The sequence below is a fragment of the Phyllostomus hastatus genome, unplaced genomic scaffold (assembly GCF_019186645.2).
Source record: "Phyllostomus hastatus isolate PE091 unplaced genomic scaffold, TTU_PhHast_1.1 phas_scaffold_78, whole genome shotgun sequence".
In the NCBI taxonomy this organism is placed as follows: Eukaryota; Metazoa; Chordata; class Mammalia; order Chiroptera; family Phyllostomidae; genus Phyllostomus; species Phyllostomus hastatus.
Genome location: NW_025334041.1, coordinates 52,030,625 through 52,043,716, shown reverse-complemented (window position 1 = coordinate 52,043,716; position 13,092 = coordinate 52,030,625). Strand labels below are relative to the sequence as shown.

The window sequence follows — 13,092 nt, the reverse complement described above, 5'->3', positions numbered from 1 at the left end:
TGGGTGATATATTGAGATTGTAGATCATATGGCCAAAGAAATGTTACTGAGAGGAAGGCTACCGGGGAGAGCTGGGAGAAGAGCATCCCAGAGTTCATCCAATAAATGCGAAGACTCTGTGGCAGCTAAAGGGCAAGAAGGGCATTGTGGCTGGAGGAGACAGAATAAGGCAGAGAGTGGATAAGGTCAGAAGTTGCAAGGAGGGTTGTCATGAGATCTCTTAGGACTATCAGGTTATAGTAAAAACTTGGGTTTTATATTGAGATTGGAGGCCATTAGAGGATTTTCAGGAAAGGAATGACATCATCTGATCAGCTTGTTAACAACATCGCACTGCTGCTTTGTTGAGAATAGATTTCTGGGAAAGTTAGGGCAAAGTAGGTCAACTAATTAGGAGATCACTAGGATAATTCAGAGAAGAATGATGGTGGCTATAGGGGTGAGGAAAAGTGGCCAAAGTCTGGATAAATTTTGTTTGAAGAGATGATAGGAATTGCTGACAGATAAATAGAGAGCATGAAAAAAAAAATCAGGAGTCAGAATGGCTCTGAGGTTTTTCGCCCTGAACAACAAAAAGAATGTATTAGTCCTTAACTGAGATGGGCATGATATCAAGTAGGGCCTTTTTATGAGGAAATATCAGGATCTCAATTTTGGATATGTTTTAATTGAGATGTCTAATAGGTATCCAAGTACATATGTAAAATAGGTAGTTATGTATATTGGTGTGAAGTAGGGAGAGGTCCAGTCTGGAGACAGAAATTTAGGAGTCATTTTATGACCTGAAAGGGAATATCAAGAGAGCCAGTGTAGACGTAAAAGAGAAGAGGCGGAAGGATCTAACCATGAAATACAGAGATTAGGAAATCAGGAGTATCTACTCAAAGAGACTGAGAAGGAACAACCAGAAATTCAATAGAAAAATAAGGATGGTAATATGGCAACAAAGAGGAGAGAGTTGTCATCAGTTTTACATGCTCCTATTAGGTAAAGTAAGTTAGGATTGAATAATGATCGTTACATTTAGTAACGGGGGGGGGGGGCATTTCATCTTAAAATTTACATGGAGGAATTAAAATTCTTTTAAAAAGCCAAGGAAAGTATGAGGAATTATAACTGAGTCTTGCCACTACCAAATATCAGAACATACTGTATACATCTTTTACAATTAGATCAATGTGGAATTAATACAGCGGTGGACCGTCCAGCCAAGGTAGAGGCGTAGGTAGATACGCTTTGCCTTCTTGCACAACCAAAGGAAGGACAACACTAAATTTAAAGAGAAAAAACAACCAGAACTGCCAGAAAATCAAACTGTGTGGAAATCCGACAACCAAGGAATGAAAGAAGAAACATTCATCCAGACTGGTAGGAGGGGTGAAGATGGGCAGCTGAAGCAGAGAGGACACATGGCAAGGCAGTGGCTCCAGCCAGGCCAGGCAGGAAGCACTGGTGGTTGCAGTGGTGGAAGAAACTCTCAGCCTCACAGGAGAGTCCATTGGAGAGACCCACAGGGTCCTAGAACATACACAAAGCAATCCACCCAGGAATCAGCACCTGAAGGGCCCAGTTTGCTTGTGGGTAGTGGAGGAAGTGACTGAAAGCTGGCTAAGAGCTGAGCAAGCAGGATTCTTCCTTCTCAGACGCCTCGCCCACATACAGCACCACAACAATGTGAAGTGGGTTGCCCTGCCCTCAAAAATACCTATGCCTCTGCCCCTTACCATATAACAGGTACACTGAGACAAAGAAATATGGCCCAAATGAAAGAACAGATCAAAGCTCCAGAAAAAAATACAACTAAGTGATGAAGAGATAGCCAACCTATCAGATGCACAGTTCAAAACACTGGTAATCAGGATGCTCACAGAAATGGCTGAGTATGGTCACAAAATAGAGGAAGAAGTGAAAGCTATGAAAAGTGAAGTAAAGGAAAATGTACAGGGAACCAACGGTGATGGGAAGGAACCCGAGACTCAAATCAATAATTTGGAACAAAAGGAAGAAATAAACATTCAACTGGAACAGAATGAAGAAACAAGAATTTAAAAAATGAGGAGAGGCTTAGCAACTTCCGGGATAACTTTAAATGTTCCAACATCTGAATCATAGGGGTGCCAGAAGGAGAAGAGGAACAGCAAGAAATATGATAACTTATTTGGAAAAATAATACAGGAGAACTTCCCCATTCTAGCAAAGGAAATAGACTTCCAGGAGTTCCAGGAAACCCAGAGAGTCCCAAACAAGTTGAACCCAAGGAAGCACACACCAAGGCACATCATAATTACATTAGCCAAGATTAAAGATAAGGAAAGAATCTTAAAAGTAGGAAGAGAAAAGGAGACAGTTACCTACAAAGGAGTCCCTGTCAGACTGTCAGCTGATTTCTATAAAGAGATCTTGCAGACAAGAAGGGGCTGGAAAGAAGTATTCAAAGTCATGAAAGGCAAGGACCTACATCCAAGATTGCTCTATACAGCAAAGCTATCATTTAGAATGGGAGGGCAGATAAAGGGCTTCTCAGATAAGGTCAAGTTAAAGGAGTTCCTCATCACCAAGCCCTTATTATATGAAATGTTAAAGGGACTTATCTAAGAAAAGGAAGATAATCGAAACTATGAACAGTAAAATGACAATACACTCACGAGTAACAACTGAACCTAAAAAAACAAAAGCAAAGTAAGCAAACAACTGGAACAGGAACAGAATCTTAGAAATGGAGGTCACATGGAGGATTATCAGTGGGGAGGTGGTGGGGGAGAATAAGGGAAAAGGTACAGGGAATAAGAAGCATAAAAGGTAGGTACAAAATAGACAAGGGAGGTTAAAAATAGTATAGGAAATGGAGAAGCCAAAGAAGTTACATGTATGATCCATGCACATGAATCATACCAGAATTCCCCCACTAAGGTGGGGGAAATCTGGTGCAAGTGAGGGTGTAGTGGGAGGAAGAAAGGGGAGAAGAAAATTGGGACCATTGTAATAGTATAATAAAAAATATACCTAAAAAATATATCTAGAACATAGTCAGTACTTGAAAAAAATGAAATAGCAGTAGACAAAGAGACCAGAATTGAAAACCCAGATGGTTATTTCAGTGTATATAAACATTTATAATATAATAAACATAGTTCTTTTTAGAATGAGAAAGGTGGATTATTTAATAAATGGAGCAAGCCCAACTGGATATCCATTGGAAGAAAGTGGAAGAAAATAAAAATGAATCTTGTAAGTATTAAAGACTTAAATATTAGAAAGCAATAACCATCTTACAAAAAAACATAGTAGACTACATATACAATGTCTGTTTGAGGAATTGTGCCTAGGCCTCATATCCTAAAAATTAAAAAAGGAAATTTACCAGACAACAGCAAACTTGTAATAGAAAAATTGGTAAGAAATGTGAACAAGCAGTTTGCATAAGTTCAAGTTAATTGGCCAATAAAAGACTTTAGAAAAATATTTAAGTTCATTAATAGGGAAATAAATCAATGAATATTGATCTTTGAAATTAAAAAAGCATTTAAAAAATAACTTCTGTGGCTAACAAATGTGATTGAGGGATAGAGGATTCTAATACCTTATAGGTATAACTCTGCCCACCACCCCAGTATGGCATATGCATTGGCACAAAAAGTTTCTACTCAGAAACACATTGTAATGAAAAGTTTGGTTTATTTGTATGTAGAATACCTCTTGGTGGGTTAGGTTCTGAGTATTAGTCACTGTGGTTCTAGAGGCCTCATTTTCCTTGTTGTGAACCATCTATCTGCACTGACTGCTTTCCCCTGAGTTTGTAAGGATCAGATCATTTGTCTGTCAGGGCTTTGGAAATGATACATTGTGATTCAGAGGATATTACTTCAGGGCATGAGCTTTTTATTTTTATTTTTTAATTTTAATATATTTTTATTGATTATGCTATTATAGTTGTCCCATTTTTTCCTCCCCTCCCCCCCCCCCATATCCCCCTCTCACCATCATTCCCCAACCTTAGTTCATGTCCATGGGTTATACATGTAAGTTCTTTGGCTTCTCCATTTCCCACACTGTTCTCAACCTCCCCGTCTGTTTTGTACCTGCCATTTATACTTCTTATTCCCTGTACCTTTTCACCCATTCACCTCCTCCCCCTGCTCTTCTCTGCTGATAACTTCCATGTGATCTCTATTTCTGGGATTCTTTTCCTGTTTTAGTTACTTGCTTAGTTCATTTTTGTTTTTGTTTTTTAGGTTCAGTTGTTGATAGTAGTGAGTTTCTTGTCATTTTACTGTTCATATTTTTAATCTTCTTTTTCTTAGGGCAAGAGCTTTTTGAAAGCACAAGTTCAAGAACAAATTATGTAAATTGTGAAGTATATCTGAGAAGAAAATGTACTTCTGCATGTATGTTGTACTGGAGAAGGGCTTGTAAAGGATTTGCATTCTGCATTGAACTGAGTTTCGTAGTCTTGGAATTGTACTGTGTAATAGAACTTTCTGCAGTGATGAAAACCTTCTGTGGTGACTGGTTTCTAATAACTCTAGTCAGATGTGTCTGTGGAGCACTTGGCATGTATTAGTGCAACTGAGGAAATACATTTTTAATTATGTTTAATTTTAACTAATTTAAATTTCTGTATAGTCATATGTGGTTAGTACTCTATTGAACAGGACAGGAATCCTTGACATTGATTTGGTTTAATATATTAAATTATAGCTTGAGGTAGATTACAGCCAAGTCCCACTTGTAAACATCAGAGGTATGTTAGGTTTATATATGCCAAGAATAAAATGAGTATTAAAATGTCATTTGGTAAACAGAAGACCAGGATGAAGAAACTGTTAATAGAAGGTATTTATTTTGGAAAGCATTTATCCACAGAAGACTGTAGAAGCTCTGAGCATTCATACTTAGAAGTGCAGACATGCTGGTTCTTGGTGCTTTCCTTTTTCGGCTTTTGTGTTACCTCACTGCCATCACAGGGTTCCCTTGTAGGACACCTCTTCATTGCTCTCAAGGTCAGAGCCCTGGCTCTGCCATTTTTCTGTTGTGGTTCTTATCCATGGGCTTTAGTTTACTCCCCTGCAAAGTGGATCAAATATCTGTCTCCAAGGCCTTTCTTCTTCTAACATTCTGGGAACATTTTTTTTAATCCTTACCCAAGAATATGTTTCTTGATTTTAGAAAGGGGTGGGAGAAAAACATTGATGTGAAAAAGAAACATTGTTCAGCAGCCTCCCATAAACACCCCTACCAGTTGAACCCTCAGCCTAGGTATGTGCTTTCACCAGGGATTGAACACACAAACTTTAGGTGCATGGGATGATGCTCCAACCAACTGAGCCACACTGGCCACTCTGGCCAGGGCTAATGTTTATATATACATTAATACTTACCCGAGGACATGCTTATTAATTTTAGAGAGGGCAATGGAGGAAAAGAGGTAGGGAGAAACACATCAATTGGTTACCTCTCTTATACACCCTTATTGGGGCCTGAACCTGCAACCCAAGCATGTACCTTGACTGGGAATTGAACTAGCAAACTTTTGGTTTATGGGATGGAGCTCTTAACCAACTGAGCCACACTAGCCAGGGCTAAGGTTAGATATTTTTAAAAAACTAATTTGCAAGCTCATGTTGTAATCAGTGAAGGCTTACTTTTGGGGGTTATGTTGTTTTTGTCATGTTTTGTGTAAAATATTGAGGATTGTGATTATTTAAGAAGTAAGAAAAAAGAAGAGCTTGTCATTTTTTATTCTCAATATTTACTGATTTATTTTTTACTTCTATTAGAATATCTACCTACTTGAATATTTTAGTAAATAAACAGCTATATAGAGAACTGGGAAGCAGTGAAAAAATTTTTAATGTACAGTTGTATATTTATATTATATTTGGGAAAATACAGATGAAGTAGAAAGCCTGGTTTGTATCTTGATAGATTTTTAAATTTGAGATTACTCAAGAGAATGGGGATAACAGTTAGTTAATATATAGTTAGTTAGTTATAACTAACTTAGTACTGCTTTCTGGAGGAAATCCAGAAAGTACTAAGCATAAAGTATAAATAAAAGTTGATTTAGTAATTTGTAAGAGAAGGACAAATAGATTGTCTGGTGAACCAAAGTCAAACAACTAAAATTTTTCTTTACATCATGATTTTTATTTTGGCTTTTGTTTCGTTCTTTTAAAGGGTTTGGTTGGGAAAGAATTTTAGGAGTGTGGCATGAATAGAACAAAACGAATAAAAAGGCATATAACAGCCCTGGCTGGTTAAGCTCAGTGGATTGAATGCGGTCGTGTGAACCAAAGGGCTGCCTCTTTCATTCCCAGTCAGGGCACATGCCTGCATGGTGGGTCAGGTCCGCAGTTTGGGGCAGGCAAGAGGCAACCACACATTGATGTTTTTCACCCTCTCTTTCTCATTCCCTTCCCCTCTCTCTAAAAATAAATAAGTAAAATCTTTTTTAAAAACTTAAATAAAAGGCCTATAACATGTAAGAAAAATAACATTTGATTATCAGTATGTATTTTCCTAAAGTTTTATGTGTGTGTGTGTTTTTTTTTTATAGAGTCCTGTGAAGGTAAATCAGGTTAGCCTGGATGAAAGTGGAGAACACATGGGCGTGTGTTCGGAGGATGGCAAGGTATGGTGCTGATGTGGTCACCTTGAAAGCATTCTTGCACTGAGGGCTGAGCTGTTACCCAAGTCCAGGTGCTTGGAAAAGCACTCTGCTTCTTGTATACCTGCATTAGGAGAAACTTGGTTATTCTTTTTGGGTATGAACTTGCTTCTGATTGCTCATAATTAAAGTAAAATATATTTTTTCACAAATGTGCCTTAGGAAAAGTAATTACGAGAATGTCAATAATATAACTAGTATTAAGCTGATTAACAGCTGTGGCAGGGGGACTTGTCACCTTAATCATTACTGCTGTGCCACTTAGACTTCAGTGACTAGTCTGCAGTTCCAGTAGTTTAATGCCTTTCTGCCATAAATCCACAAAATTGGATTTTGTGGGCATGATTTCTGTGGGCCGGTGGCTTTCATTTTCACACAAGTTATGAATGTTTCTCTTGAACCATAGAATCTTTTGATAAGCAATCATAGTTTATCAGAAGAATAAAGTATCTTACAATAGTCACATTAAATAAATATAAAATCAATATATGTACAGTTTTCTAAAAACCTGGCACCCACTTCCTCGATTGAGGACATACATCATTTGTGCAGTGTATAACTAACAATTATCAGTGCTTCTTGCTGATGTTGAGCTGTGACATTAGTTGTTGTGGTGATTGATTTTCCACTTAAAGGAATGTCTTTTTTGTTTTTCAGTCCATGGAAGTCTTTTCTAATGTTGGTTTGCAATGATAAAATTCTCATGCACAATGTATTGAAGATACTTTTCTAAAATAACAGTTTAAAAAGAGAATGCATTAAGAATCATTATAGAACCTTACTTGTTCCTGACTGAGGAGAGCAGATTTGCTAATCTAATTTTGTATTTTTTATGTGATCTAAATTTAATGTGCCATTAGGATGAGTAAATTAAAAACATCCTCAGTATAAAAGATTTATACCCATTTAATCTGTTAACAAAAGAAAAATGAACCCTTCTTGACATGCAGGAATGCATTTTATGTATCTATACCTAATGTTTCTTAAAGAGTGTATTGAAACAGTAATTAGAACACTTGTGCTTTTCAAAAAGCACTGTCAGATTTTACAGTACCTTCTGAAATTCTGCAGTGAATCAGACTGTCAAAGAGAGATTGTGGGAGGAGTTGGTATGTACAGAAGTTGAGGAGAATTATCCAAACCATTGAAACACTCTTATATTTATATACTTGTAAGAAAGATCTTTATTTTCTTAACAATGAGGAATTCCTTCTGGGCTGTTATCAATTTAATTGAACTAATTTATTGAAAGAAAATATTCATTTTTTGAATTAAATTTTTTTTTACTATGATAGTTCATCTAGAAATTTTCAAACTTTAAATATTAAAGAATTATTATTTGATGTGGCAGGGTGGATATTTTAACTACTTTTGGTGAATAATGAGATGACCCTCAGATGTCTTGTAGGGTACACTTGACAAACACCTCTGTTTTTTAATTTTAGTCAAATTTGTAACTGCTGTATTTTTGTGTAGACTCATGATACCTTTTAAAAATGCTTTTCTTATATATTTTATTAGTAAAGGTGGAATTGCAAGTATTTCAGGGCACATTTTTGTGTAAGCTTGCCTTTACCATGGGTTAGTCAGTATTGTGAAAATTTAGTAGCTAGCATAGAGTGACCTGGTAAAGTGGTTAGTGACGATAGAGATCATTACATAGGTAGACTGTAAATATCTAGGTGAATGCATCTTAAAAGGACTGTGCTTTTCCTTTCTTTAGTGTATTAAGACTCCTAGATAATAATCATCTGTGTACTGTTTCAAAGATAAACTTTGATATTTGTATTCAGTTTTAAAGTCATAATTCTAACAGTTGTTTAAAATGTACTCTGTTTATTCAGCTGGTATTCATTTCTATCTTTATTCCAGGGCTTTGCTGTGCTTCAGTTCTAAGTTTTGAGATACATTCACACATATATTGTGCATGTGTGGTTTCAGTTTATGGGCATACATTTTTAGTTAACTTTCTGATAAGTGCATACAAGATTTATTTTTAATCTCTTATATATATAAATGTTACCTTAATACATATACTAGAATCAATTTAGTATAGAGTTCTGGGTTGAATAATTTTTCTCTCAAAATTTTGGACATGTTTTTCCCTTTTGTCTAAGCTTTATTCTTGTAGACCTATCTGAGGCCTATCTATCTACTTTGGTTCTTTCACAAAACCTTTTTAATTTTTTCCTTGTCCTGTCTTGGAGCTCAGACTAATAACAGTAGCAACAACAATGACAATAAACATCTCTTGTAATGCAGTTTGCTAAATTATGTCTTGTTTGGGTCTGCTTTCATTAATTTTGTCTGGAACACAGTAAGTTCTTTTGATCCATATTCTGAAGTATTGTTTTCATTTCAGGAAAGTTTACTTCACTTCTGATTTTGATTATTGCTTCAGTTCCATTTGTTTTCATTTCTTTAAAGAAATAACTCAATAACGCTTATGCTGGAGGCAGTACCATGCAGAGGCTAAGAGCAGAGCTCTGTATTCTACCTGCCCATGTGGTGGAACCACTCTCCTGAACCATGGTGGGCATAATGTTTGCCCTCTTAGTACCTCTGCTTCCTTAACTGGGCAGTGAGCACAGTGGGAGTCCTGCGTGGGAATGTCTCAAGGTGACAAGTGTATTGTGAGCTCTCAGCCTAGATTAACCATTTTTATTGCTAACCATTCATTTCTCAACCCATTGCATTCTTGCCTCTTCTCTGCCTACATTATTGTACCTTAACTTTTCAGGGTAAAAGGGTGAATGAATCAGGACTATTCACCCTTTCTCTCTTTCCTAAAATATATAAGTTGTAAGAAAATTGGTCATATTGTATGGCATAACCCCCCCTCCCGCCCCACCACTACATATGTGCTTTGCTTTCTCATTATTTTTATCCTCTCATTTCTTTGTAGTCAGGGTACGTTCTTTTACTTGTTTGTTCCCTTTGCTGATTTGTTTTTCTTCCAGTGTCAACTTTACTTCGTGAAGTAGAGTTTTATTCCATTTTGCATTTTTAATATTCCCGAAATCTTCTTCTCATAGCTCTATTTTCATATCAGCCTGATAGATACTTAATTTTTTTATTACAACTTCTTATATGTCATAGAGGGTCAGGCTGTATGGTCTATTGGTTGAGTGAAATTATCTGCCCCTGGTTTTAGCTGTGCGATGCCAACAAAGTTATTCATATCTCTCTGTGCCTTAATCTATTTCCAGCTCTATAAAATGAAGATAATAATAGTACCTACCTCATTGATTATCAGGAGGAATAAATGAATTAATATATGTAAATTGTTTGGGAAAGAGAGCAGAAGAAACACGTAGTAATTATTAACTATTATCGTCCTTTCATTATCATCACCATCAGTGACATCATCCTTTGTTTCTGTGCCAGATTCATGGAGGCCTTTTCTTCTTATTCAAGTTACCAAAGAGTGTTCTAGTTTTTCTTTCTTTTTTCTCTCTCAAAGTAGTTGGAATTTTGTTCTGCAGTATTCTTTTTAATAGCCCTTGTGTGTGTGTTTGTTGCTTGTTTATTCATTTCAGAACAAGAAGAGCTCTTTCTTAAACCTCTGTTAGCAAAGAGATTGATGTCTGACTACTCTTGGCCATGCATGTTACAATTTTGAGTGTTGTAGAATCACTTTTTAGTTCTACACGGGCTCAGTTAATGAGCTCAATTTCCTCTCACCAAAGGTAATTAGTTAAGGCAGCTGCCCCAGAATGAAGTGGGAGCTTCTCTTGTCATCTCTCCCTGCTCTCTAACACTACAGGGGTAGGAAATATAAAAACCAGCAATTTCCCCACTGGTACCCTCCTTCAACTACCTCCCTCAATATAATGACAGTTTGCATGGTCATCCCTGTTTAAATTGTTGACATGTTGTTATTGGAAAGCTGGGGTTTGAGAGACTGTTAAAAGGGAAGTACCAATTGGCAGGATTGTCTGACCCTCTTGCCACCTCACTCAGTCACTCTACATCAGATGGCCTGTCACCCAATTCTGTGGTTGGCAAATACGTAGAAATCTATGCTAAAGTGGAGAAGAATACATACCTTCCTTATTGTTTCAGGAAGGTAGCTCTTCTTTACTTCAGGCAGTAAAACATGTATCACATACCTTCTTTGGTCCTTACCATATGTCTCTGTGATTTTGTAGTTCATTGAGAACTCCTTTAGGACTTTGCAGTAGTGTGTCTATAAGGTCAGTTTTTCTGAATTTTCTGTTTTCCTTCATTAGGTATTTTGCTGACAAATTGGAAGAGGTTTTTAGGATTGCTATAGGGGATACCATTTCCAAAAGAATCCTCTCTATTTTAACCTTTGTATGATTCTTAGGTGAGGTCTTCCTAAAAACTCCCTAGGCTGTCATTCAATGGAGTCTTTTCACAGATGAATAGGATATTCACTGAAAAAATGACCAAGTAAGTAAGAAGGACAGTAAGGAAATGAATGAGAATTATTTTGGATTTTATTAGTTTTAGTAATATAACTAAGACCAGCTAGTTTGGGCTGTTGCATAAGTGAAATAAACTGAAACATCAAAGGTTCTACAAATCACCCTCTTGTACTGATAAAGTATCTGAGATCTTGTGAAGTTTATATTGTTTTGTTTTGTTTCTTATCCGGAAGGAAAAGATAAGGACAGTTCAGGAAAATGTTATTTAGTTAAACATAGTAATAGAGACTGACCTAAGAGTTTTAGTTTTCCTACCTTCAGGAAACGCTCCTCTAGTCCCACTCTGGGTGTGACAGAATTTTTGCTTCTGACTAATTCTCATGGGTAGTGATGAGTGTCAGCCTATTTGTTAAGAAATTCTTTGATTTGCTCTCTTTTCTTCAATATGGATTCATAATTTTACAGGGATGTTCAGCCCTGGCAATTTATAATTTAATTTTTACCATTAGAGTCACAATCCTAATAATTATCTTCTCATTTACTAATACCTCAATCTTTTTCAACAGGCTTATGCATCATTTGTGTACATCTCAAATACTTTTCTCTGCAATGAACGTCACTTAACTTTTATTCTTAAAATCACTTTTTCCTTACTATAGACAGAAGGAAGTTTATACTTTTGAATTAATACTCTGCTTCATTTTTCAGCCTCTGTGACAGAGTTGCATAATTCAAAGTCATTAGACTTTATCTTCAATTTGGCAAATATTTGCTATTTTTGAATTTTTTTTCCTATTTTACTTTTATTAACTTTATATAGAAATATAAATTTCTTATTTGCAAATTTTAGGCTATCTCACATAATGATAGTATCTAGAAAAATAGGACTTGAAACATTTTTCTTGCTTTTGATGACCTTAGACAAGTCATTTATTTTTCTGCAGAATCATCTGTTGAATAGGCATAATGGTGTTTGCTCCCATATCTAATGGTTTTGCTATCAGGACCAAAGGAGGTAGGGCAGGATTTTCAGTGCTGACTACATCCTGTCAGTCACAGACCTCTAAAAATATAGTTTCATCCCCTTGCCCCGCCCTCCTGCACCAAAAAGTTTAATTTGTCTAGGTTGGAGTCTAGCCATTAGTCACTGCAGTGCAGGCAGGTTCCAGAACCACTAAGGTAAAGCATGTGGAAGCATTTAGAGATATGTTAGTGATCGTAATACATGATTTGACATAGGAACATGTCACATGGTTGTACAGAAGGGAAATAGCTTGTGTTGGAAGAATTTAAACTTCCTAGTTCAGCCTGACATTCAACTGAGGTAACTAACTTCAGTAAGGTGACTACTTTTTGATTTACTTAATCAAGATTCAGATGATATAGTACCACCCTTACTTTTACCCAATTTCCTTGGATTTTGGGGGACTGATCAGGGTAAACTTCACTTGGGTAAAGTAAAACTCTGAATGCAATGCCTTTCTTTCCTACTTCTTAATCACCATTTTACATAAGAAGTCTATTGCCTCTTTTGCATATACATTTATATAAAAGTAGTGATTTGATACCTTCTAAATAATGAGAAAGTGGTGGTGGGCATACATGTATTGTCATGTTAAGAATGCATTCTGCCTTGGCTCGTGTGGCTCAGTGGATTGATCACCAGAGGGTCACTGGTTCAATTCCCTGTCAGGGCACATGCCTAGGTTGCAGGCCAGGTCCCCAGTGGGGGGCGTGCAAGAGGCAACCACACATTGATGTTTCTGTCCCTCTCTTTCTTCCTTTCTCTCTAGAAATAAGTAAATAAAAATCTTTAATAAAAAGAATACATTCTAAAAGAATACTTCAGGGTAAATCAGATTCCTTCTGTTACATTGTACCATGTGCTGTTCTTAGGATCCAAATAACATATTTAGCACAGGGTTAAAATCAGTAGTCATAAAATGAATGGAGAGTCCTATGACTTTAGCTTTCATTGAATAGATTTGTCTCCAATAATTATAACATGAGTAAATTTTCCTCTTTGAACTTTCA

The 13,092-nt window shown here is 36.4% G+C and overlaps 1 protein-coding gene across 3 annotated transcripts in view; it reads left to right on the top strand.

Annotated features, from left to right (window-relative positions):
* The window catches only part of VPS41 (VPS41 subunit of HOPS complex), a 225,814-nt gene that overhangs the window by 83,287 nt on the left and 129,435 nt on the right, over positions 1 to 13,092 (top strand). For all 3 annotated transcript variants that reach the window (XM_045827611.1, XM_045827610.1, XM_045827609.1), the window contains one exon: positions 6,557 to 6,631. In XM_045827611.1, coding sequence (XP_045683567.1) covers positions 6,557 to 6,631 — 75 coding nt within the window. The remainder of the gene's footprint in view (positions 1 to 6,556; positions 6,632 to 13,092) is intronic.